The 24858-nt window shown below is 37.1% G+C and overlaps 1 protein-coding gene across 4 annotated transcripts in view; it reads right to left on the reverse strand.

The window, feature by feature from the left end:
- Positions 1-24258, reverse strand: part of dusp16 (dual specificity phosphatase 16) — a 35968-nt gene extending 11710 nt beyond the window's left edge. The window contains exons 1-3 of one of the 4 annotated variants that reach the window (XM_088644729.1): positions 24194-24258; positions 6136-6803; positions 3936-4074 (exon numbers count right to left, since the gene is read on the reverse strand). In XM_088644729.1, coding sequence (XP_088500855.1) covers positions 3936-4074; positions 6136-6366 — 370 coding nt within the window. In that variant the 5' untranslated portion in view covers positions 6367-6803; positions 24194-24258. Of the gene's footprint in view, positions 1-3935; positions 4075-6135; positions 6804-7352; positions 7482-22844; positions 22942-23457; positions 23654-24193 lie in introns of those variants that run through there. The other 3 variants (XM_088644727.1, XM_088644730.1, XM_088644728.1) reach the window with 3 other exon arrangements.
- Positions 24259-24858: the final 600 nt, after the last annotated feature.

Below are 24858 nucleotides of genomic sequence, written 5' to 3' on the forward strand. Positions count from 1 at the left end.
CTATTAACCAATGTTTAAAGTACAGTATTGCAGAAACACACTGCAGTGAGCAATACACATGTACTTCCCCTTGTTTAATGCAACATATGTTACATCTATTATTACAGAACGTGAACATGCATTACTCATATTGTTTGTAAATACAGTAAGATACACTGTTGCTGGATTGCCTCGCCACCACCATAAAATGTTGGAAGCTAGGGTATCGATTTACTGTAAAGCAATGGCATTAGAAGTATATTGATATGGATGTGAGAATTTTATGCCTGAAAAATAATGAAGATTCAAATAGTATTTTCAATAGAAAATCATCTAAAAAGAAAATCTAAGAAAAACAGGAATACAGCGAGAAATCAGTACATTGCAGGTGTGTAATGAAGATGGTCGGTATCAAAATATATAAATTATATATTTTTAATATACAAAGCCTGCAATGGATTTTTAAGTTAAATAAAAACGATTCATGCATCCGATATCGAAAAAGCTGCTGATTCCTGGTGAGGACTGCTCTATCCCGAAGCACAGTGCACAAGACAGGAGAACACCCTGGATAGGGTTCCAGCCTGTCCCAGGGGACACACGCACACACCAACCCACCTAGCCAACATGTCCTCAGAACACTAAAACTCACACAAACATGAGAACAGGCAAACTGGACACAGAAGTTCCCTGGGCCAGAACAAGACCCAGGACCCAAAAGCTGTGAGCAGCTATGCTGACCTCCCACTGTGTCACATTGTATGTCTAGGTCAACTGAACATGCTTAAGTCCAGCAAAAGGGAGAGCAGAAATGAATGAGCCACTGTAACTATGAAGACACATTTCTACAACTCTGACTTCTATAGACAAATAAATAGTCACACTCTGAGTATTAGTCCATTCACTAGAACTATAAACATCTACTGAGGGCACAACAAAATGAACTACATAATAAATATATCCACTTAATTAGTCATAACATTGTTGACGTTAGAAAGAGATAATTTATTCTACTGTATATAAGGCATTAACAGTAGTTAATGCCTTATATATATATATAATGCTATATACAGTAGTATGTTTCAGTGCTATGCCTCACCTGGGACAGAGTGTAGACAACTGACTTTGCTTTTTTGAGAAGGCAAGCATTAAACTATTCACTTGTTGAAACTGCTGACATGGAGAAACCTGACAATGTCCATTTACCTAATCATGAACAATGTACAACTGAACAATTTCCTTTGTACTTGGACGCTGAGAATTCCATGTAATACAGTAGCACTTTTAGCTACTTTTTAGCCAAGACTCTGATTAAGGCCAAATTGAAAACTTCAGCCCACTATCAAAACAAATTATAAACCAAATACACCGTGTAAGCAAGAGACCACATCCTATTACCGAACAAGAATCTGGATTCTGCCATCATTCAAAAGATTTATAATTTGGTCTGGGGCTTAAGTTTAAGGTTCTGCATTTCTGTTTTCAGTTTCCATTTCTCATTGTACAATGATCCAGATTTTTTATTTAATTTTAAGCAGTACAAGTCAGTCTGAACATGTGATGTGGTGTTACACATCGCCAAATATTTGTACAACAGTATAACCGGATATAACCTCCCTTTGTGTTAAAAGGACAATAAACCTTTGAACTGCTAGTACAGTGTTATTGACATTATAAATTGACTGATCATGAAGTTCTGCTGAGACATCACAATGACATACAGTAATAAAGACAGACATGATGATGTGGAACTGAAACTCCCAGGTGAGTGTGAGGGCTGTGGAAAGTCAACCCTATCCCCGAAACCCTAGGCGCAGGTGTGTGAGAGCTCATGACTACTCTGTCCCTGGACAGGAGGTCAGTTCATAGCTAGGCCATGGAGAAAGGGCCAATCTAGAGGAGCCACTCAGACTTAAAATGCATGTCTCTGGGGCATGGGAGGCACCTGCAACAGCTACTGAAACAAACACAGGGGGAACATGCAAACTCCTCACAAACAGATCACACTCCAGGCAGAGGAGACAAAAAAATAAAATACTTCACGACATGATATTCATATTTTTGATTTTCCCCGTGTTGCACTTGCTTGTGTTGCAAGTTTATATTTATAAATGAATCTGAAATATATTTACAGGTAGATCCACATCGCTACTTCAGATTATATTTGAAGTAATTGTCTCATAGTAGTGCATAAACATTGTAAAATAAATAATTCTCAAGATAATAAAGGTCAAACTCATATTTCTAAACTAAAAATAAAAAATAAAACAATAAACATTAAATATTGATAAATAATTTCTCAAAAATTGATGGTCAAAGTTTTGATACAATTTTAAGCAAAATAAGGTCATACAACCATAAATATTTACAATTCAAGCAAATAGTTTTATTATAAATGCTTTTCTTTTTTATTTGACTACATTACAAACAAGGTTTTAGATTAGGCTATTTAATTTCTTTTAAGTGTGTTTCAGAACATTTGCATTTCATTAGGGACTATTTAAGCCTCTTCAAATTTATAAAAATAAACATTTTATTTTCTTTATTGACCTTCTAAAACAGATAACTCAGCTCCAACCCTAAATGCAAGTAATGATCTCACCTGAACTTGATTTTATTAAAAGAAAGCTGTAAACACAGATAATAGTTACTGTACTAGCCCTTGTCCAAAATACTACAAATACAGCTTAACACATTCCCATTCATTTATATTAAGTACTACTTACTGCATAAGTGAACTGTTTTAAAAACACCACTGGGTTGAAATAAAAACTAGTATTAATAATGCAAAGTGTAAACTAACAAATTCAAGCTTGCTTCACAATATTCCGGCATCTGGAAAGGAGAGCTTTATAGAAAATTGGGTGCTTGAAGACATGTATTAATGGATGACATGACAGAATTGCCTTTTGCATCTGGCAGTCAAAAAAATTCCAAAAGTAGATAATGTTAAAGATCCACTGAAACATCTAGAAAAGAGATGTGCTGGCTTTCTTGCCTCTTGCCATTTCTGCAATTTGAAATGCTGAACTTTATCATATTCAGAAAAAGGAAAATAACTCTATTCCTCCTGTTGTATAATTAAATCTGGAAACTTATGACAGTTGTACTATATATGACAATATGAAAGGTAAAATACCATCATGTAGTGTGTAACCTGCTGTATACTGAAATCATATAATGTACTAGCCCAGTATGACTTTATGTTTATATTTATACAAGAAGGTTTATATAACTGGCAGACTTTTTGTAAAGATTGGATATATAATAAATGTCATCTGTAGGCGTTTCAGCAGAAAGTGATTACATGTGTAAATGTTCTGCTTTAACACATGTAATCCTGAGTTTGTAAAAGACAAAAAGAGGAATTAAGACAGTATACTGCAATAGTGCAAAGCCATGTTTTTTTTCTTTAAAAGTCCATGTGCAGCCTCTACAGTTGTTATGGGAAGGAAAATCATTTTCAGAAGCAATCCATATAGAAACCAGTGTTCTGCATATTTTAAAGAAAATGGTGAGAATTAGAACACTGCACCATATCTTAAATTCATTAACCAGGATTATTAAATTCAATCTTCAATGCTTTTCTTGGACATCTCAGCTACAGCTTGTGTTTGATTATAATTAAGCAATCTTTCTGTTTCTTTCCTAATAAGACATGAGTGTGGCACAGCACCTGGAGCTCTTCCACATCAGTTAAGGGATTGGGACTCTCGGTGAGAAAGAAGAGGCTAGTGTGTTGTTTAATGACGGAACCACAATCAGCTGAAGAGATCAACCTCACTTTCTCGTACTGCCTCACATTACTTAATGTCTGCACTAGTCCGTCTCTAGAACTGTAAAGCCTTCCTGTACAACGACTGTCAAAGTGCGGCTTTTTAAAAGCACCTCCCAGTGCAGATGGCACACAGAGGTACAGCAATTCCCTGCACTGGGTGGATGTGGGCAGTGCCTACCGGTGAGGAGGTGGACCGAGTGGAAGCTCTTCACCAGCTTTGCCAGCAGGACAGTGAGGAAGGCCTCAGAGGAAAGAGATGCCATGTTTGCCGAGCTCTGGTCGTACACCACCACCTCCTGACTGCTGTCCACCTCCAGCTGAAACAGACAACACAGTCATGGTCCAGCACAGGGAAGGACAGTCGCTCCGCCCCTCTCGCACTGCGACTGGGAGCTACAACACTGGCAGCTGTTAGGCCTAACCACAATAAAAATGTCTTTTAAAAATGTCTAAAAGCATCCTACTGAAGATTTTTTTTTATAATATACACACATTTGACGATTTCCTGAGCAAAACAGATCCTTATAAAAATAGTTTGTGTAAAAAGTGGCAACAACCAGCTTGAATATGTACAATAAACTTTACAATACAAAACTGTAAAAAAAGAAAAAAACTAAGGATTCAATGGATTCAGGAAATAACACATAATCCAGCTACATGTACATCAGTTTTATTCCAGGCACTGGAATGTGAAAGACAGGACAACACTGACGTAGAAGAGAAAATGATACTTGGGGGTAAGAGTTTCTAGTATATCCTACTCTTAAATTAGACATTCTAAAAGTGTCTCTACCCTACACTCTCGTGTCTCTAGTTCATAAAGGTTATTTCTACACTGTATATTACGTAGATACAAGCTCTTCACTTGCACGTCAGATAACCAGCCAACCAAAAGAACAAGTGACTATGGATTTTAGAATTATTTAAAATGTCCCTTCAAACAGATTTGCTTTTTACACTTTGCAGACATCATAACATTTAGTAAATTTTTTTTCTGTGGTAGATCAACTGGAAAACTATCATTTTTCAAATTTAGATTAACAACAGATAATTCTATAATCAGAAACATAATATTAAATACACATGGCAGTACCAGCAACGTAAATTAAAGTAAGCACCAGCAGCAACAGTATAAATCATCATCAAAGAATTCTGGTAGATAGTTAGCTTTCGTTTAACTGAATAAAAAACATGTAGATTACATTACTGACTCAAAATAATGTATTTCATATTAGTAATGGCTATTCTACAATGAACAATGTAACATTAATGTACAGTAAGTACCTCCGACATATAAAATCAGTAATAAAGCTGAAATAGTTATATTCAATTTAACCCATTTGTCTACCCCCCAAAAGACACTAAAACACCACAAAACTTTAAACCATTTTAAATATTCAGAAAACGCAAAGCAAGCAGACATAATTCTTAAAGAAACTGAAGTTTTGTAAAATGTTTAAATACATGTTGAGGCCTACTTTTGTTAAGATATTCTGTAAAATCCGTAGGAATCCATTTCACAATCATTCAGATTCAATCTGACATCATTGGAGTGTATTTTGCAATTGTTCATTACTTCACTAGATCAAGCTCATTGGGCTGAGTCCCTTGAAATTTCAAACTGAAAACCAATTTGCTAGTGAGGATGTTCTAACTCATCTGATAACTTTGCACAGTCTCACAAATTACTGCAAGATATTTGTATTTTGTATCACTTGCATCATTTTACAAGTATATTCTTTTTTTAAGCCCTGTGCTTCCAGGTTAGGATCTAGGTGACCTGCAACCCCTACAAGGAATAGGTGACAGTGCTAATATCTCATGATGGATGGATTCAATGTCTGCTGCTGCTGATTGCCCCTATTTCTGTGTAACTGTAGGAAAAAATATCAAATTTCTGTAATACTGCCATGCAGAGTTTAGTATGTGGAAGGGGTTAGTTTAAGTAATGCTGCATACACCTCAGTAACCTCCCATAATATGGAGAGAATGAGTGTTCCTTTCAAATGAAACTACTAAATGATCACATGGCTTTGCCAAAACTACTGTACCACTAAGCAGTCCAAGTTTTCTTCTGGAAAGCTGGAGACAGGATCAGGAATGCCATCTCTTGCAGGAAACTTTGTCCTGTATGGTACTTTGAAGGATACATAATGAATATCTTAAACTGCAAAACTGGTTTTTCGTCGACAGTATTTCTTAAGCACAAGAAAGCCCAGGTATGCAGCGTTACTACACGTTACGTGTGGTGTTGCGGACGTATGAACCTCAGGATTTAAAGTACTCTTGAGGACTGGCGTGGCTGCATGGCGAGACTGCACCCCTTGCTCATTACTCAGCCAGAACAGTACAGGACAGAAGGGCTGCCGGTGACCCACCTTCTTCTTGGCAGAGTGCTGAATGAGCTCCGTGATCAAGACTTTGTCTTGCTGCAGCCTCCTCTTCATGAGCTTGGAGGAGTTGATGTTGACCGCCTCCAGGATGTGGGAGGTGTTGTACTCCACGAAAGGGCGGCTATCAATCAGCAGCACCTTGTCTGCCCCGCTCTCCAGCAGGGCCACCAGGCTCTCGGCCCCCATGTCCCGCACTCCGCCGCGCTGCTCCGACATGGCGAACCCGCAGTGGCGTCTCCTGACCGCCCCTCTTCGCGCTCTCTCCTCTCGCGCCCGCTGGCCTGCTCTCCGAGTCCACGGCAGTGACGGAACTAGAAGAGTCCTCCGGAGATGAACTGCTTCATTGTGGCAGCGACGGATGATGTCATCCTGGTAGTGCTTGGCAGATGAAAAGCTGATCCCATTTGTAAAGAAAAGCCTGGCTCACTCAAAGAAAACTCTACCCTTTTATGTGTCCGTGCTTAAATACAGGGTCTTTGCCAAACGGCAAGCTGCATCCACTACGTTTAATTCACTGGAAGATAGCTTGCAGTTGGGGGAAACTCTTTCACACCATTGCACAATTGAGACAAAAGATGCTTTTTCCCGGGCAGTGTAGGGATTACATCATTCTTTACTTTTATTTCTTCGGTTCTTCATGCTTAAGTACTTGTCTGAAAAAGGTAAAAAAAAAAACATAGCCATTTACTTTAAATTAACAATAAACTGAAGACATAAGACATTTCTTCACCCAACAAAGCTTTCAGAAACAGACCTTAGATTGTTCAGGCTAATTGCAATAATTTCAGTGAACTTCGACCTTTCTGCAGCACCTAGTGAAGGTAAAGATTGGTTTAAAGGCATTGCTACAAGGAAGCCTTGGATTGAAATTAGACAACCTGCTGAGAAGCCAAACATACTGGCTCAGATCTATCCACTACAAAGCATTAAATCTGAATGATAAAAGCTTGGGTGAGTTTTTCAAAAGAAAGGATATTTCAGTATTTCATTCTGCTTTAGTAGGGCCTTGGGCATAGGAATGGTAAGTACAAGACAAAGTAGCTAATTCACTTTCAGTAATTTACCTTACAAAATTAGCTAACGGAGCAGTTAATGCATTGAAGAAATCACGTCCTTTACAAATTTCCGTAAGCTTCTAATCACACGTCAAGAAGCCTCAAACTAAAAAAGGGTAATATGATTTAGGAAATAGTAAAAATCACCTCTTTCCATGACGTAACTCAACAACTGTTCCTTCTTCAGACTCAAAGGGGAAGGTGTGAAATGTATGACTACTAAACTTTACTTCCCATTAGACTCTCACAGCAGCAGCTGGCTCAGTAAAAAAAAAAACCTGTGGAAATTCCCAGACATGCTGTAAAACGAGTAGTTGAAGTAATGAACAGCATGGCTGAATTTCCCCAAAACAAGTCCATTCACAACCGACCACACACAACAGACTGCTAAAACAAAATGTAGGAACGTGACATTAGCCAAAGGGGATGAACGTGATCCTCTACATTTCTTGCATGAAACATAAAAGATTTCTCACCATTTTAACGTTTTGTAATCTACTTCATTATATTTTTAAACTACACCTATTTAAACTTTAAATTTATTAAAATTTATTAAGATTTATTAAAAGCCTGCGGTCTGTATTTTTCTTTCAGAAAATAAACTGCTACATTGATAAATGTTGAATCTGTACTATCATAAATATTTAGGAGACATGCAAGTAACGTAAGACACGATAGACCTGCAAGTGCAAGAATGGTCACATTAGCAATGGAAATTATGTAAATTAACACCATAGACACAATCAAATTAGCAAAGCAACAATGATTTTCAGTTCTAGAATCACTAGAAAAACATACTGATGTATTGTGAAGTACTCGCAATAAACTAGGTCACCACATCTATTTGATCTTCTAAATTTCAATATAGTTAAAAGTACAGTTTACAATGACTTACAAAAAAGACGTAATACATTCAAAATATCTCCAGCAGTGTTCTCAAGGAAAATAAAGGCAATGTGCAAACACAAAAATGCAAATTATTTTAAAAGTAATTTTCAAAATGCAGTGTAACCTGCTAAAATGTAAGCTCCATATGTACAGAAGCTATGAAAACTGGATTCATCTAGCAGCCTGCAACTACTGTACAGACCAATTCAGCTGAAAAAGTCAACAGGAACGCTTCTGTCACCTCAGTTTAAACATCACAACCCTTTTGGACAGATTCTGAAAGCGAGTGTCTTCACTCTTCTTTCTAAAAGCAATTATGTCCTTTACATTAGCAGCTGTCATTGCCTTCAGTACAGCAATCACTGCCTGCAATTCAGAAGTGGTTTCCAAGTACCCTATCTGACAGCTCGGCAGGTGCCCAGGTGCCTGAGGTCGCAGTTAAAGCAGGCTACCAAGAAAACTGCCTTCAGTTTAAGCATGCACTTAAACATAATTCACATGGAGAAAATTTAATGGACTCTGTTTTGTCTACTCAATTGCAGAAAACATCTAAAGATGCACATTTAGGAGGATAGTTTTGTAGAAACCGAAACCTTAACTTTGCATTCCCACTTGGCTTCCTTCCTTTTATATTGATAAAAAGCAAACCTGATTATACTTTCAGAACTGTGCAAGCAGAAATCAAAAAGGAGCCTTTTAAATACAACATATCCCAGGACAAGAACCCAAAGGTTATCAAAGACCTATACAACCCTGTTTTGCACTTGCCAAGTTTACACTAACAGCATTTTCAGAATTGCAAGATAACTTCCGAGCAACAACAGTCCCCAGGGAGTACAGGCTAACAAGGACAATTAAACTTGAGGCTTTACACAGCAAATACACAGTGATACTTCTCCACTGCAGACAATCGAAAACTAGACTGAGCTCTTCAACATTACTTTTGACTATGGTCTGCTTTCTTTGCAGTTTAAAATCAACCAAGTAGATATCATATACTAATGCCCTTACAATGTACAGGAAATAGTTTTGCAGAGTGAACAGTTGAACAGTTTCAAGCTGTTCTGTGCATTTATGTTCAAATTATTTAGTGTATGCAGTTTCATCTTTGAATGTAAAAGGGTTCACATATTTTTTTTTCTCCTACTGCGGTCTAGCTACTGCCACTTGCCTGTTCCCATTCTCCTTTATAGATTTAATGTTCATCCCAACCATGTGTTGGATAAGACAACAGATTATAAACAGCAAAAATACCTGAGTGAATACTCATGTCTTATAGGAAGAGCTCTTCAGGTCACATTTTTTAAGCGAGATGAGAAGTAATGAGAATGTAACCTTTAGTCTTGAAAGACACACTGCACAGAACACAAACCAGAGGCAGACTAGAAAATTAAATTAGCAAACAGTAGAGATTACCAGCAAAGAATTGGGAAATTAATACCAAACAACTGTGCAATCCTGGGACTGAGCACATAACTTAAACATGGAAGGTCTTTATATTGTGTTATGAATACCACATTAAAACTATGATACAGAAATGTAGAGTTCCTACACAGAACACATGCAATGCTTCTCCCTGAAAATACTATTTTCAAACCACTATTTCCAAAGCTACTTGTGAGAAGTACAGTAATCAGTATTCACTACAGGCAACCCAGACAGCACTGCATTCAATTAACTGTGCTGGTTCTGTATCTGTGACTGCTCCCCATATTATCTTGACAAATCAGCGCCTCTCCTGGACAGTACTATGCACGTAGCATAACTGCACTCTGTAAAACATAAGTGTGAATCAGCCAGAGAAACTGAAGAATCTTCCACTTGTGGCTAGTTTGGAAGGACATACTAGCAATGTTTCTTTAGCTTTACTGTACATCTCTTTTAGGGGTGTGTGGCCCTGTCTGCCATATCAGATCAAAGATGGGTCAACAAGCATGTCAGCAGTCCACCAATTTCAAATGTTAAGATTTTTCGCTTGCATCTTTTCAGATTCCTCAGGAACATTTATCTTAAATTTGACAAGAGTAACCAACCATAACTGTGACCTTCAAGTATGAGCCAGAGATGACAACCCTTGTTTTCCACATAAGTTTATCCAGTTGTTTTCCATTTGTTTTTGGTTCTTAGAATCCTACATCTTTCTAGATCTTTGTATGAATGAAAATTAACTTTTTATAATCAGCTACACAAAACGTGATGGAAATCTTCAGAGGTTGTTCCTACTTAAATAAATGTACTTGAATTCAGACTTGTGGTCTTGGTCTAAATGATGAGCATTTAAAAGAAAAATATAAACTTTAAAGTTGCTATTTGGAAACAAGATTAATTTTCACGTTATTACAGCATACCACAGATGGCTTGAATTAATCATGTTCTACACATTTTCCATTGGTGTCAATAAGATTTCACAGGCAAATATTAATGTTACAGAAAAAATAGCCTATACAGTACGTGCCTGTAATATAAAGTCATCATCTTTTCATTTCTATGCACAGAAAGGGCTTTAAAGCATACTAAGGGAAAACTGTGCCTGAGTCATCATAGGAGTGTTATGGGTTACAGTCAGCCACCCGTGAGAAATAATATTTCAGCAACTCTTTTGTGATGTATACATTATAAAGAAGAACACTTGTTCATAGTTAGTCAATATCACTTCAGGATATCTTGGATCTAAGAAGTTGTCAAAATCTTAATTTAATCTAAACATCAATGAAGAAAACTCCACATATTTATGATACAGTGGATATCAAAGGTCTACACACCCTTATTGAAATTGCAGGTTTTTCTGATGTAAAGCCAGAAATCAAGATAAATCATGTCAGTCATTTTTCCCATCTTTAATGTGACCTTGCAACGAACAAAATTCAAGAGAAAAACAAATAATAGGAAAAATAATTGAAATTAAAAATCTTACAACATCCTGGTTGCATAAGTGTGCACACACCCTCAACTAATACTTTGTGGGAGCACCTTTTGCATTTATTACAGCAGTAAGTCTTTGTGAATAAGTCTCTATCAACTTTGCACACCTGTACCTGCAATTTTATCCCACTCTTCCTTGCAAAAAAGTTCGAGCTCCTTCAAATTGCCAGGGGATCTCCTGTGCACAGCCCTCTTTAGGCCATTCCACCGGTTTTCTATGGGATTGAGGTCTGGGCTCTGACTGGGCCATTCCAAGACTTTGATCTTCCTTTTCTGAAGCCATTCCTTGGTTGACTTGGATGTGTGCTTTAGGTCTAGTCATGTTGAAAGGTGAAATTCCTCTTCATCTTCAGCTTTCTGACAGGGGTCAGCAGGTTTTGTGCCAAAATATCTTGATATTTGGAGCTAGTCATTATCCCATCTATCTTGACTAGAGCCCCTGTCGCTGCTGAAGAGAAGCAGCCCAAAAGCATGATGTTGCCACCGTCATGCTTCTCAGTAGGCATGGTGTTCTTTGGATGATGAGCTGTGTTGTCTTTGCGCCAAACATATCTCTTAGGTTTAAGGCCAAAAGGTTCAACCTTTGTCTCGTCAGACCATAAGACTTTTTCCCACATGTTTTAGGGTGACTGAATGTGTTTTTTGCAACATTTAGATGGGTTTGGATGTTCTTTTTTGTGAGAAATGGCTTCCATCTTGCCACCTTACCCCATAGCCCAGACGTGTGCAGAATACGGGAGATTGTTGTCACATGCAAGGAGTGACCAGTACCTGCCAGAACTTCCTGCAGCTCCTTCAATCTTACTGTAGGCCTCTTGGTAGCCTCCCTGATAAGTTTTCTCCTTGTCCTGTCATCAACTTTGGAGGGTCGTCCTGATCTTAGCAATGTCCCTGTGTCTCCACTTACTGATGATAGTCTTCACAGTGCTCCATGGTACATCCAATGCCTTTGATATTCTTTTCTACTCTCTCCTGATCGGTCATTTTTAACAATATGATCCTGTAGATGTTTTGTCAGCTCCTTGTGGACCATAGCTATTCCAGTAGGATGCAACTACGAAAGTTTCAAGGAAACCCTAGAGGAACAGCTGATTTCTATCTGGGGTTAATCAGAATCACTTTCATTGATAGCAGGTGTGTGCTACTTACCTTTGGACAGGATTTTGAATGTGATTGGTTAACTCTGAACACAGCTACAGCCCCCATTATAAAAGGTGTGCACACTTATGCAACCAGGGTGTTGTAGGTTTTTTAATTTCAATTATTGTTCCTAATAACTATCCATTTGTTTTTCTCTTGAATTTTGTTGGTTGCAAGGTCACATTAAAGATGGAAAAATGTCTACATGATTTATCTTGATTTCTGGCTTTACATCAGAAAAACCTGCAATTTCAATAAGGATGTGTAGACTTATATCCACTGTACTGTATATAGTTAACTCAGATCCTGGCAAGTCAAACTCATTACTGTACCAGACGTATACGTATACAGAACTGAACTACATCAAAACCACTTAGTTGAAAGAGATCTCTATCATTTCAGTTACTTAACATTTAGAGACTGAAGTGATTCTGTAAAAGGAAAATTATGTCAGTTACGACATACAAATTGTGTGACCTTTTCACTAACAGCATTCCAACATAAATTCCAAATTTATCTCTGTACACAAAAAACACATTCATTTTTCCTTTTTAACGACAACAATTTCTCTGACAATTTTTTTCTGACATCCATGTCACTGGAGCAATATTATATTTTTCATGCAATGCAACCAGTGCTACATGACCTATGTAACCTATGAAAATTAAAATAACCTATGTAACAACGGGTAGTAAATTATAAGTCCTATTACTCTCAAAGCACTCAAAGCACGTACTGTATATCACGTCCCTTCATACATCTCTAATATGTACTGAATGATATGTCAAAAATACAGATACAACACACAGCAGCTTTTGAACATTCCTGCATTTTAAAGTGTACCCAGCACACAACTTAATCAGTAATATTCTTGTTTCATTCTTACAGACATGCTAGATAATGAGGCTTGGGCTTTTGCATTCCCATGTGTGCTGGCTGTATCATTTTTGAGGGACAGGATTGCTTTGTTGAAATCTGTCCTAACAAATGGATGGTAATGGGAGAGCTCATTTGTTCATATCATTTTCAATTGAGCAGAGGACCTAGAAAAGCACAATATTTTTTTTTAAGGTGGGGGGTGGAAGGCTACATACCAGACAGCCTAATTCAGAAACAACGAGTGGGAAATGATTTCTGCTCTAACATCTTGCAATACTTTACCTTTTGTTTCTATATTCGGCATTTTACTAATGATTAAAGAGTCTTTTGTGGTAGTTTCTATCCTCTCTATCTTAGACATGCACAGAGCTTCCTAAATCATTTTGGGTGTGCCCTTTCAGGTACAGGGATTTTTCAAATAATTTTATATTATTTATCCCGGTTAAAGTATCCATGGACATTTCTATTGATCAATTAGACAAGACATAACTTCAAAGTATTTTGATTATATAATATGCTAAACTGTGCAGGAAGCACAGCTGATAGCACTGACACAACAAAATACTACTTTTCAAGTGTTTCAATAAAAAGTATGGAAGATTCCTCAGTGTGTATCCATGTGACTACTGGCAGATAGAAATTTGACTTATCCACATATGCACTACAGCAAATGGTACTACAACATGATTAATAGTTGCAAACATCTTGCAGTTGTAAACACAATAAAGAGCTTTGCATTTCGGTGTTTAAGATGCAAGACTCCTATATTTCTTTTTCTTGTTTCACACTATCTGTGTATTTACACATCTGGCTGTGTGTGCACTTAACATTTTGAATTAATGGGAAAGGCAATATTTTAATATGAATGAGTTAACAAACATGCCCAAAATGAGAATGCAAAAGGAGAACCATAGTAATGACAGACATTTTATTCCGTTCATACAATCTGTTGCTTCAAATTATGGCCCTAACAATTTTGCAAGTTTGCAAAGTTACTTTTCCCAGTGGGTTTTCCATGGTTTTGCTGAGCTTTTCTGTTTTCACAACAGTACACATTAAACAAAACCTTTGGCGTTGTTCCATGGTCCATGACTGTTCATACACAAAATACTGATCCTTTACAACAACTGAAGATAATAGACTACTACATTTTTCAAAAATAAGAAACAAAAGCACACACAAAGCTATTTTACTAAGAGTAGTTGCTATTTTCTGGATCATCCACACTGTCTACTGACAAAAAAAAGCAGACTTAAATGGCAAGGTTAAGAAATTTAATTGTGTAATTAAAAGGATTTGACAGAAAAAGAGGCATCTTCCAGATGAAAAAACAGAAAACTATATCTTGAACCCATAACGCATACAGTACAAGCGATGGTAGTTTAATTATTTTTATGAAACAAAATAATGGAATATTGGGAAATTACTTTGCTAGAAACATCAGACACTGAAGCTGATATGAACCTAGGCACTGTAAATGCTCTGGTCACCACAGACAGTAAACACCAGCAATTAGTTTTAATATAGGTAATATATTAACAGTTAACTCTGTGCAATTGAAAAGATGGGCACAAAGTACAAAAAGTGACTCGTCTACACTGTACCACACTGTATGATTGATTTGTCATAGAATTACAAGCACTGGAACGCAGGAGTCCTAATGTGTGCTTATTTTGAGTTATTTCAGTTTCAAAACTATCTTCAATTTCAAGATGCAATTTAACCAAAACGTTCTCTCTCACTGTCCTACGGAGTTCAGTGGTGGACATGCCCACATGCCTTCATGGGCTATGAAGCTGACCAGAAATGTTATGAAAAACTCAAACAAACAATTTATCATTGTCAAATTGAAGCACAACAGCCCGACACATTAGAACACTTAAGCATATCAATCGGTTTTTCATAAATGAAACATCTCCTTTACTCTACTCAAGAGTGACATTTGTTCGAGGGTTGCTTCTGGATGCCTTCTCTCAATTACAACAAGCCCCAGGTAAGCCCTTGTTAGCCCCGATTGCACAACCACGACACAACTGTGCATGCATGCGTACAGTCCTGAGATCAAAGGCCAAGGACAGCAGGAGCGACCTGTTTTCAGATACGATTTAACACATGTACTGTAGGCTTACAAGTGAATGACAATCAAACAATGGGTAACGTTAAAACATACTTCACAATCATTCCAACTGCATGTTTAACTTGTGAGATACAGTACGTTAATACAAATTCATGGCAAAACATCCTGCCTATTGTACAGGCATAACTTACCTACAATTAGGCCACTTTCTTGTAGAAAACAAGAGACAGCAGCTAAGTATCCTGGCTTTGTTGTGGTTAACAGACAAGATACTTGAATTATTATGATACATAAGAGAACCAAGCCATTCTTTAGGAATTTAACTCTTAGAGTAACAATTTTATATGATTATTTTTTACTTGTTTATGTATAATTTTTTTTTCAGGAAAACTGTGTTTTACATTCGTACAACTCCAATGCAAAAATGTTCAACACAATAAAAGGCCTTGCCCTGCCTTTTGGCTTTGAACACAAGAACCTTCTTATAGGAATGTTTCCTTTATGTTCTGTGATCTCTCTTATGACTAAACCAGTCTGTTTCTTTTCTCTCTTAGCATTGACCTCTCTACTTTACCATATTTGCTGAGGACTGAAACAGTAAATCAAGAGAATAATTTAAAAAAATAAATAATCAGTTACCTATTTTGCTCTGTAAAACCAGTTAGTTCAAACACGGAGGTCATGAAAGTGTGGATTTTCCTAAGGATACTTGGATTGTTTGTTTAGTATTACTGGCTCAAAAACATACAACTATTTATTCTCATGAGTGGAAACACGTGCATAAATGTATGACCTCCTGTTTAAGAATTATGTCTTTAGTGCACTATATATTTTATTAAACCTTGTACATAAATGCTGCTCTTTTTTAAAACACATTTGCAAAACTTTGTTGGATGTATTAGTATACAACATAGTTTAGGTGGAATACAGTAATAGCTGAGTGGGATATTTATTGTAATGACACAAAAAAACTAACATCTCTCCTAAAAATTGACAGATAAATGAAAAGAGGGCATCTGCCCCAGGTTATCTGAATAAAAAACTTTCTATTTTTTTCTGGCAGAAGCAACTACTACTGTTATAAAACAAGTAAATGTCAACAGCCAGCACATCAGATAACCTACAACAGGTTAATAGATAATAGACAGTGGATTAATATATTATATATAACAGGACTTTGCTCATTTACATGCATCAGGAGATTTCCAAAATGTTTTTAAAAAAGAAATGAATCAATACAACACTTCAGACCATAATTAAAAAAAACACAAGAGAGTCATTAAAATCACAAAGAAAACACTGTTCAACATTATTTGTTTTTTTTCTACATACTGGAACTATGCAGCACTTCAAGCCTTAAACTCCAGAAGAGCTCATTCCAAGTCCTGCCTGGAACGTCTCGTATTTGCAGTGCTTTCCTTGCCTCAAACCCACGCAGGGACTCCGAATAATTAGGTTGGCATTACCCTTTACAGACGGATCAAGTGTGCTATTCTGTTTTTTTTCTGCTATTGATTAAACTGAACAAATCATGCTCTCTAAAAACAATTTAATTTATCTTGGCTGAAGTCATGGAGATGATGAATACAAATGACAGAGCAAATGGAGCTTGACTAATGCAGGAATGGAAAGCATTTGTGACCCAAAAGAAGCATCACATGACACACACATGACACACTTATTTAAAAGCACAGCTTTGAGAGTCTTCATATACTGCACCTTACAGAAATGATTCTTGTATTCAAACAAATACTTGGCAAATACAAAATAATAACAATGTTCACCACATAACTATTTATTCATAAATACGATATAATGTTTTGATTTTTGACGAGGAGAAATCTAACTATGGAAAAAAAAAGGCTTGGATTTTCCTTCCTAGCAATTGGAAAATGTAGGAAGTAAAAACACAGTAACCCAGAACAGTGGGATCAGTGGGAGAGTTCAGTAAAACGGAATGAAAGAATTGTTTATGCATGTTTAAGTAACAAGTCATGTTAAGCAAGTAGTCTGAAAACATTTCGGTCATGACTGTATTTGATTTTAATTGGTTCCATGTTGAGGTTTCCTAAAAACTTTATTTTTCTTAAGTTATAGTGTAATGTAATGTCGTTTACTCAGGTTTTTCACTGTTGGACTATGTTTCAGAAAAAAATAATACATTATGCAGCATTTTTGTTTAATCCTACCTGCCACTTCAATGCAAACAAATCTCTGGGCTGTAACTGTCTGGCAGTCTTGCATGTGCTAGCATGGAGAACAAATAAATGTACGGACAGAAGACTGCAATACTTGTCATGACAGAAAGCTGACTAGTGAAATGAAGAAGAAACTGCTGGAAGTGCCAAAAATTCACGATATAATTCATACCCGTTTATAATTATATTTCAATGGAATGCTCTTGAAGATCTAACGTGTGCCTTGTTCTGCCGATGTATTTGGCTTGTTGTCTTTTCCTAAAGAGGGTCCAGTGACTAATGGATGATGAGGCTTGCTAGCCAAAGAAAATCCCAAGACTTTTACAAATCCACACAGCAGGATGACAACATAAAACCTCCCTTTAAAAGCTAATTTTAAGTAACAAAACATAAAGAACAAAGAATAGATTACAATAAGCAGTATTAGGTGCTCTTCTCTAGAACAAACTAAAAAAACTATTTCTCTAGCTGCAAGAGGAAACCTGTTAAATGATAGACTATTCACCAGCACAACTGTGATGTGTCATTATATTAAAATGTATGGTAATGTAATCTTATAGATCCCTTAGTCAACAGAAGCACAGCTACAATTAAACTGCTGAATACAAGGGGAGTTTTAAAATTTGCAGGGATCACTGGTTCAGGCTTTGGCTATCAAATGACAATGACCAGGATTTCCTAGGGTTGCATAGATTTTAAATAAAGCAGAAGACTCTTAGCTTTTTGTGCAACAGTGTCAGCCGGGACTTTCCAGGTGCCTATAATCTTGCAGTGACATCAGCGAGAAACACACCCCTCTTCTAATATGCACCGACTTCCCTTGAACACAATCTGGACTGCGCGGTGCATCAAAGGATGAACAGATTCAACTGGATTCAACATGTCTTCATGTCCTCTTTCTCCCTGCGCAGGAGTAGCAGCCATAAAAGCTGAGGCAAAAGTAATTGACAAATCCAAATCAAAAGAATAAAATGTAGACCTAAACCATAGGTCAAGTGTACAAAAACCCATTACTTTACACCAGATCCTTAAAGACCTGGTTAGCTATTAGGGTTCAAATTACTTCCAATCACTCCACAGAAACAGTCCTCAGCCAATCCCCCAGTCTGTCGATTCATAGATTATGCTCGTATGCGACACTTGATATCTTCTAACTCCAGATTGTTTCGGCAGCATGTCTTGAGCCAAGGTAGTAGAGAAAAGCTCTTGCCAATCTGTCGCACACTAATTCTGAAACTCTTCCAGTTACTGAGTGGCCCCACCATGTCCTTGTTCAAATCTGAACCCAACACAACACAGTTATGGCCTTGCCTTAACCCAATACCTATGTTGGACCTACTGTCACATTCTGTCCTTACATTTATGCATTTTTCTTATCAGTACTCATCTATATACTGTAGTTAAGACCAGATTGTGATGAAAACTAAAACTTTAACCCTCCTCTCAACTCCAAATTCCTACCTCGTTCCTTGGTAGGAAACTGCAGACTGATAGATGGTATAAGTCTCTGGAGAGCAGAAGAATTCTATAGTGATATGATTGGAACATGCAGATCAGTTGATGTTTAGACCTGATCAGGACAACAGTACTGTGACCTTTTTGTAAACCACGTTCACACAATATAAACAAAATCAATACAACACATTTTACATCTACATTTTCCATGAAAACCTCAGTGGGCATAGTGTTACTTACATTTTTAAATAGAGATTAGACAGGTTTGTTGTCAAATGTGTTGACTGAGCTCATGTGATTACATAAAGAACACCAAATGCTCAGGGTGTGGTATTGGTCAGTTAAGTTTAAATGTCCAAAATCATTTAGTCAGGAATCTGTTCAAATAGCTGTTCAGTGGTTTAAATGGTTTTAATTAATGCAACAACCTTAACCTGATACATTACCACACCCTGTCTGAGTAACTTGCTATCATTATGTTTGAAGACAGCCCGTCAATGACAGAAAATGCCTAGAGAACGAGATGTTCCATTTTAACAACTAAGAGACTAATCCAGAGAAACCAGGATCCCAGCACTGTGACACACAGACCACATCCGGGAAGCACATGAAACTTCAGGAAAAAAAGCTCTAAGATGCCTGTGGGCCACTCAGGAGTTAACAGTGACAGAAGAATGACAAAATCGCCTCTTTCTGTGAGAACATCGGAGACGGTGGCAGAGAGAGTGGTGGAGCATTTAATTCACTGATGAATGTTGTTGTTACGTTTTCCCAGAATTGATGGTGACCAGGAGTGTTGAGAAGTAATTCTGGGCATTTTGCTGACCTTTGCACTGCTCAAGCCAATTGGGAGAGTATAATGTAGGGAGGAATCTCCTTTAACACAAGGACACAAGGAGGTGTACACCGAGGTCAACACTACTGCAACATTACCAACAAGGTCCTTGTGCCACAGCATTCCCTTCCCACCATCCAATTCTGAAGCGTAAATGTTTTCTGCAATAAAATAAAAAAAAACTACAAGGTGCTAGGATAACAATAGCATGACTTCAAGAAAACACGTCGAGGTTTTGCGGTGGTCAGCTTTTTCTCCTGACCTGAGTCCAGCAGAAACTCTGTGGGACCAACTCATCAACACCCTTAACGGGAGACAGCCCTAACAGGCCAACCTTGGCCAGATGGCTCCACCTGCACAGTGGTGCAAAACCCCACAGCAGTTTGTCCAGGTGCTGTTCAAGCCTATGTGTCTGTTCTCCCAGGTCATACCTAAAAAGAGGTTTTGCAATGTTTTCATTTAGTGTTCCATGACCCATCCTGACAGCTTATGATTTGCTGTGATTTTGTTTGAAATCTATGTTAATAATAATTGCTTACACTTATATGGCACTTTTTCTGGACACTCCACTCAAAGCGCTTTACAGGTAATGGGGACTCCCCTCCACCACCACCAATGTGCAGCATCCACCTGGATAATGCGACGGCAGCCAAAGTTCCCCAGAACGCTCACCACACATCAGCTATCGGTGGGTAGAAGAGTAATGAGTAATGAGTAATGAAGCCAATTCATAGATGGGGATTATCAGGAGGGCATGACTGGTATAGGCCAATGGGAAATTTGGCCAGGACACCAGGGTAACACCCCTACTCTTTTTGAGAAATGCCCTGTGACTTTCAACAATTTTATGTTTAATTTAAGGACGGCATCTTTTTTACAGCATAGTGTTGCCATCACTATACTGTGGCATTAGGACCCACACAGACAGCAGGGTGAGCTCCCCCTACTGGCCCCACTAACTCCTCTTCCAGCAGCAGCCTTAGTTTTTCCCAGGAGGTCTCCCAGCCAGGTACTGACCAGGCTCACGCCTGCTGAGCTTCAGTGGGTTGCCAGTTGTGAGTTGCAGGGTCATATACTATAGCTGCTGGCTATGTTTACAATATTTGAATTACACTGACCACTACTTCTTTTTTTATATAAACCTTTTCTAGAAGTGTTTCGTATTGTAAACATGCCTGTGTGTAACAGGACCGAACAAGACAAGCATGAGACAACAGCATGGAGACCAAGACAGCTGGAGGTCTCATTCTCATTGTAGGCCTTCTTACACCAGAAGAGCCACTGACATTCACAGGTGGTGCTTTACATCTTCCTCTGCCGTTCCTGAGTAAGCAGGATGCAGGAATCCCACCAGACACTACACAACCACACAGTACCTGATGTGACCACAGGACTGAAGTAGTCTTTACACTTTCCTTCAAATGTTTTCATTTAAAAAATCATTTTTTTCTCATGATTTATAAAACTGTGAATATTAAAAGTAACTTGCAGCTTTAACTGTGTCATATGTTAATATTATCCATTGTAAAGTCCATTAAGATTTGTTGCTGTACTATGTGTATGTTAGCATAGATAGTACTTTGTATAATACTAACATACTTCCTTTATCATCATCCTTTTCATTCAACTTTAATGTGCCTTGTTATATCCATTTAATTCAAAATGTTTTGTGGAAAACAATATCATGACAGAGGAGGAGTATAAATTATAAGGCATTACAAAGAAGGGCATTGTGGTAAAAATTAAAGAACTCACTACAGTCAAGAAATGCAGAATAGCTTTCATCTGATTAATAAGTAACAAGTATGTGGAATAATTTTATTTTTACCAATAAAGCAGGTATATAACTCACTGTGCTAATTCAGAGAGATGACTTGGAATGAAAATGCAAAACCACCAATCAACCTCTGAAATTGTTTTCTGTTATCTCAAGACGTTCATGCTTAAGCACGAAATGATAAATGCTTTAATGACTAAACATGACCTCACAAAACATCCCCATTGTGGTTCTCCTAGACCACAGTTGGTCACATTTGGGCAGAAGTTCACCCAAGGGTATTACTTAAGTACAGACAGTAACACAATTTTAACACAAAATATTTATGACAGCAGTTGAATGCAAACGCATTAAATACTAAATAATCACATTCATGTAAAATAACAACTTGTCCATAAGCAGGTGCATCCCAAAATGAAATACCGTAATTCCCAAACATTCTGGTATTACACCATGTAGTATTCTGAACTTTAAAGGACAATATCGACCATCCCTGAGAAAAACTGCTTGTGAGTTTTTCCACCTTTTGTTTTTTTTTCCCACATTTATAGGAGTAAAATGTAACACCTGAAAGTGCTGTCACAAAACTGGGATCTATCCTCTGAAAATGTTTCTGCTCACAAACTCTGAGCACTTCAAATGAGCGAACTTTATGAGATGCCTTTCTGTCCTGACAGAGTAAGAGGGTCGGTTGATCTCTGGTAATGGCTTAGTTGCAACTCTTGTTGAAGTAAGGTTTCACAACGCCTTTATTTAAAACTTTCCAGAGTAAAATATTAAATCCATGTTCAGCAAAGGCCTGTTCTTTTTACGTCTATAGTGAACGCTACCTCTTCACTGTTCATCATGTCAATAAAGAGCTCATAGAGTTGTACAATATGTTAGACACATATTGTGGAGTTCACAGAGGAAAATACATTGATAATATATTGGTCTCAATATCTTATAATTGCCAAGCAACTATGAAAAAGTATGTAAAAGGACAGAAGGAGAAATATAATCTTGCACATCAATTCCATAATCTACTTTACAAAAACTCTCAGACTGTTGCATACATACAGAACATGAAATCAAAGTTGGCATTACATCTACAACTTACTGTATGTTTACAGTATACCTATCCACAATCACACCCAACACGTATTCTGATAAAACATACGACAGTTTTTCAGAGTAGAAGCATAATAAAGTTCAAAATATGTAAATCAGTGATTACATTAAGTACACGAGATTTACATCAAAAGAAAAAGAAGGTAGAGACAAAAATAGAAGGGTAACAGAGATTATTAACATACAATTAATAAACTGAAACTGCAGTCGTTGCTAAATGCTTGAACCTTACACGTTACGGTTGCAATACCAAATTCATTATAACAACAGTGATAGAAAATAACTATCTTAGCCAGAAAATATTTTCTAATAACATGTAGTTAGGTTCTAAACTTTAGGACACATAAATGTTACAGACCTTTCCAGAAGAATCATCGGGAGAGCAGAAACCTGACTGTACCTACGCTCCACAGCGAGTTACAGTACATCTGTCCCACTGCTGAGAAGTCTCTCAATCTTAAAAAAACGCATTTAATATGACTTCGTAATACTTATTTTAAGATGTCTGTGTATGAATGTAATATGTGCAATTTATTTTAAAACGTTTAACAGTCATTTGAGATATTCTGGCTATTTTTTTCACATATTCGCCTACGTTATCTTATTATTTGTCAAATGTCATTATCGAAGCTATTATTCTTGTTGTGTAACTAAGTCATCTTCGATTGACTCTCTACGAAGTTACTTTTAACCTCAAAAGAAAAAAAACATGATCGAAAACGTTACGTGGGATAAATTACAAACAATGTACTTTACACAAATTGCGTATGCGCGCAATATTACATACCCGAAGTTTCGATGCTTCTTAAAATAAATAACATCAAGTAACAAACTTTTGTACTACATATTTCATTTTTTGGCTACTAAAACAGGTCAGTTCAGCTTTCATCACTGCTTATCCCAGACACATGTGAAACACTTGCAAGGCCCGGCAGTAAATTTGTCATTTAGAGTCATTTTTGGAAACTTACTGTGTCGGGAACAACATCTAGTTTGTCCATTGCCACATTGTGTCCTCTTTCATAAAATTAATGTTAACTAGTTGTCGTTTCCTTTACAGAAACAAACCAAAAAAGTAAAAAAATATATATAACGAAAAGAAAAAAACGAAACTTCACTGGACACTAAAACTTCAACCAAAGATGAGGTCATTGGGATAAAAATAAAAGGATGGCGTCATTTGAAACCAATCCCACTTCGAAGGAACCGAAATCCTTAAAGGTACAGGAACATAATTTAATTTACTGAAGCGTATGTAATATGCCCGAGACAGTACCCCTTTAAAGGACCAAACGAGAAACCATGGAGTCAAATATATTTGTCGCCTTGTATGTCAATACTACAGTTTTTTGTTAATCACGCCTGTTGTTTTAATTCGTGTATTGTTGGTATCTCAAGAGCTGGGTGGTGGGTGGAGAAAGCCTCGAAGCCCCAGTACAATCAAGGCAGTATTCAAATGACCTGCTAACTCGCTCAGTGACTAAACTGCCTGGGAATTTTTCCAGTTTTTGCGCCGTGTTGTTAACCCCTTGATTACCATTCTCAATCTCTGCCATGTATAGGTGTTTATTACAGGCGTAAATTTTGACAAAACCTCAGATAAATAAATTAAATATAAAATAAAGAAAATGAAAATAATAACTTGAACAAAAATGGTAATGTGCTCTAAAACCCTCACAAAACTACTGTATAATGAGCCATCCCTACCTCCCACTACAATGAGGCATCCAACCTACTGTACCTGTACAATAGGTGTAGCACACTCATCTCCTGTGGATTCCTAATATAGCCTGAGAAGAAACAATCGATGTTTTGAATCAAAACACTTTTAATATATTCTGTTTTTATTTTGATAGCCAGTCCTCTGTGATTTGTATTTTCACTCATTTGTCCATATAATTTTTGTTTTAGCCCTCTGTTTATCTAGAGACAAAACCTATCAGGGCCAACGGTAAATTTTGAAGGGATTAAAACTAATATCTAATATAATCAATTCTTAATAATAACTAATATAACTAATAATACTTTCTTTCTTCCCATTGATTTTAAAGTCTTCCAGTAACTAAATGTTTTAAATTAAATCCTCTTGAACTTTTGTAAAAGTATGTGGTTGTTTTTTGTCATCCTATCAAGTGATAGTGGTAATCTATCAATTTTTCTTCCATTTGTTTCCCTGTCTATGTCATTTATACCAGAACATCCAATCATAAAACCTATTTCGTGTAGAAAAATTTCACATTTGGTGTATTTAATGGTTAGTTCTAACATTTCTAATAATCACTTGATACTGTGTGGTCAAATCTGACCCCTGGACAACTGCATTATTATTTCTTTCTATTCCAAGTCCCAATTATCACATTAAATTGAGCAAA

Source organism: Lepisosteus platostomus, chromosome 9 (assembly GCF_059453375.1).
Source record: "Lepisosteus platostomus isolate fLepPlt1 chromosome 9, fLepPlt1.hap1, whole genome shotgun sequence".
Lineage (NCBI taxonomy): Eukaryota > Metazoa > Chordata > Actinopteri > Semionotiformes > Lepisosteidae > Lepisosteus > Lepisosteus platostomus.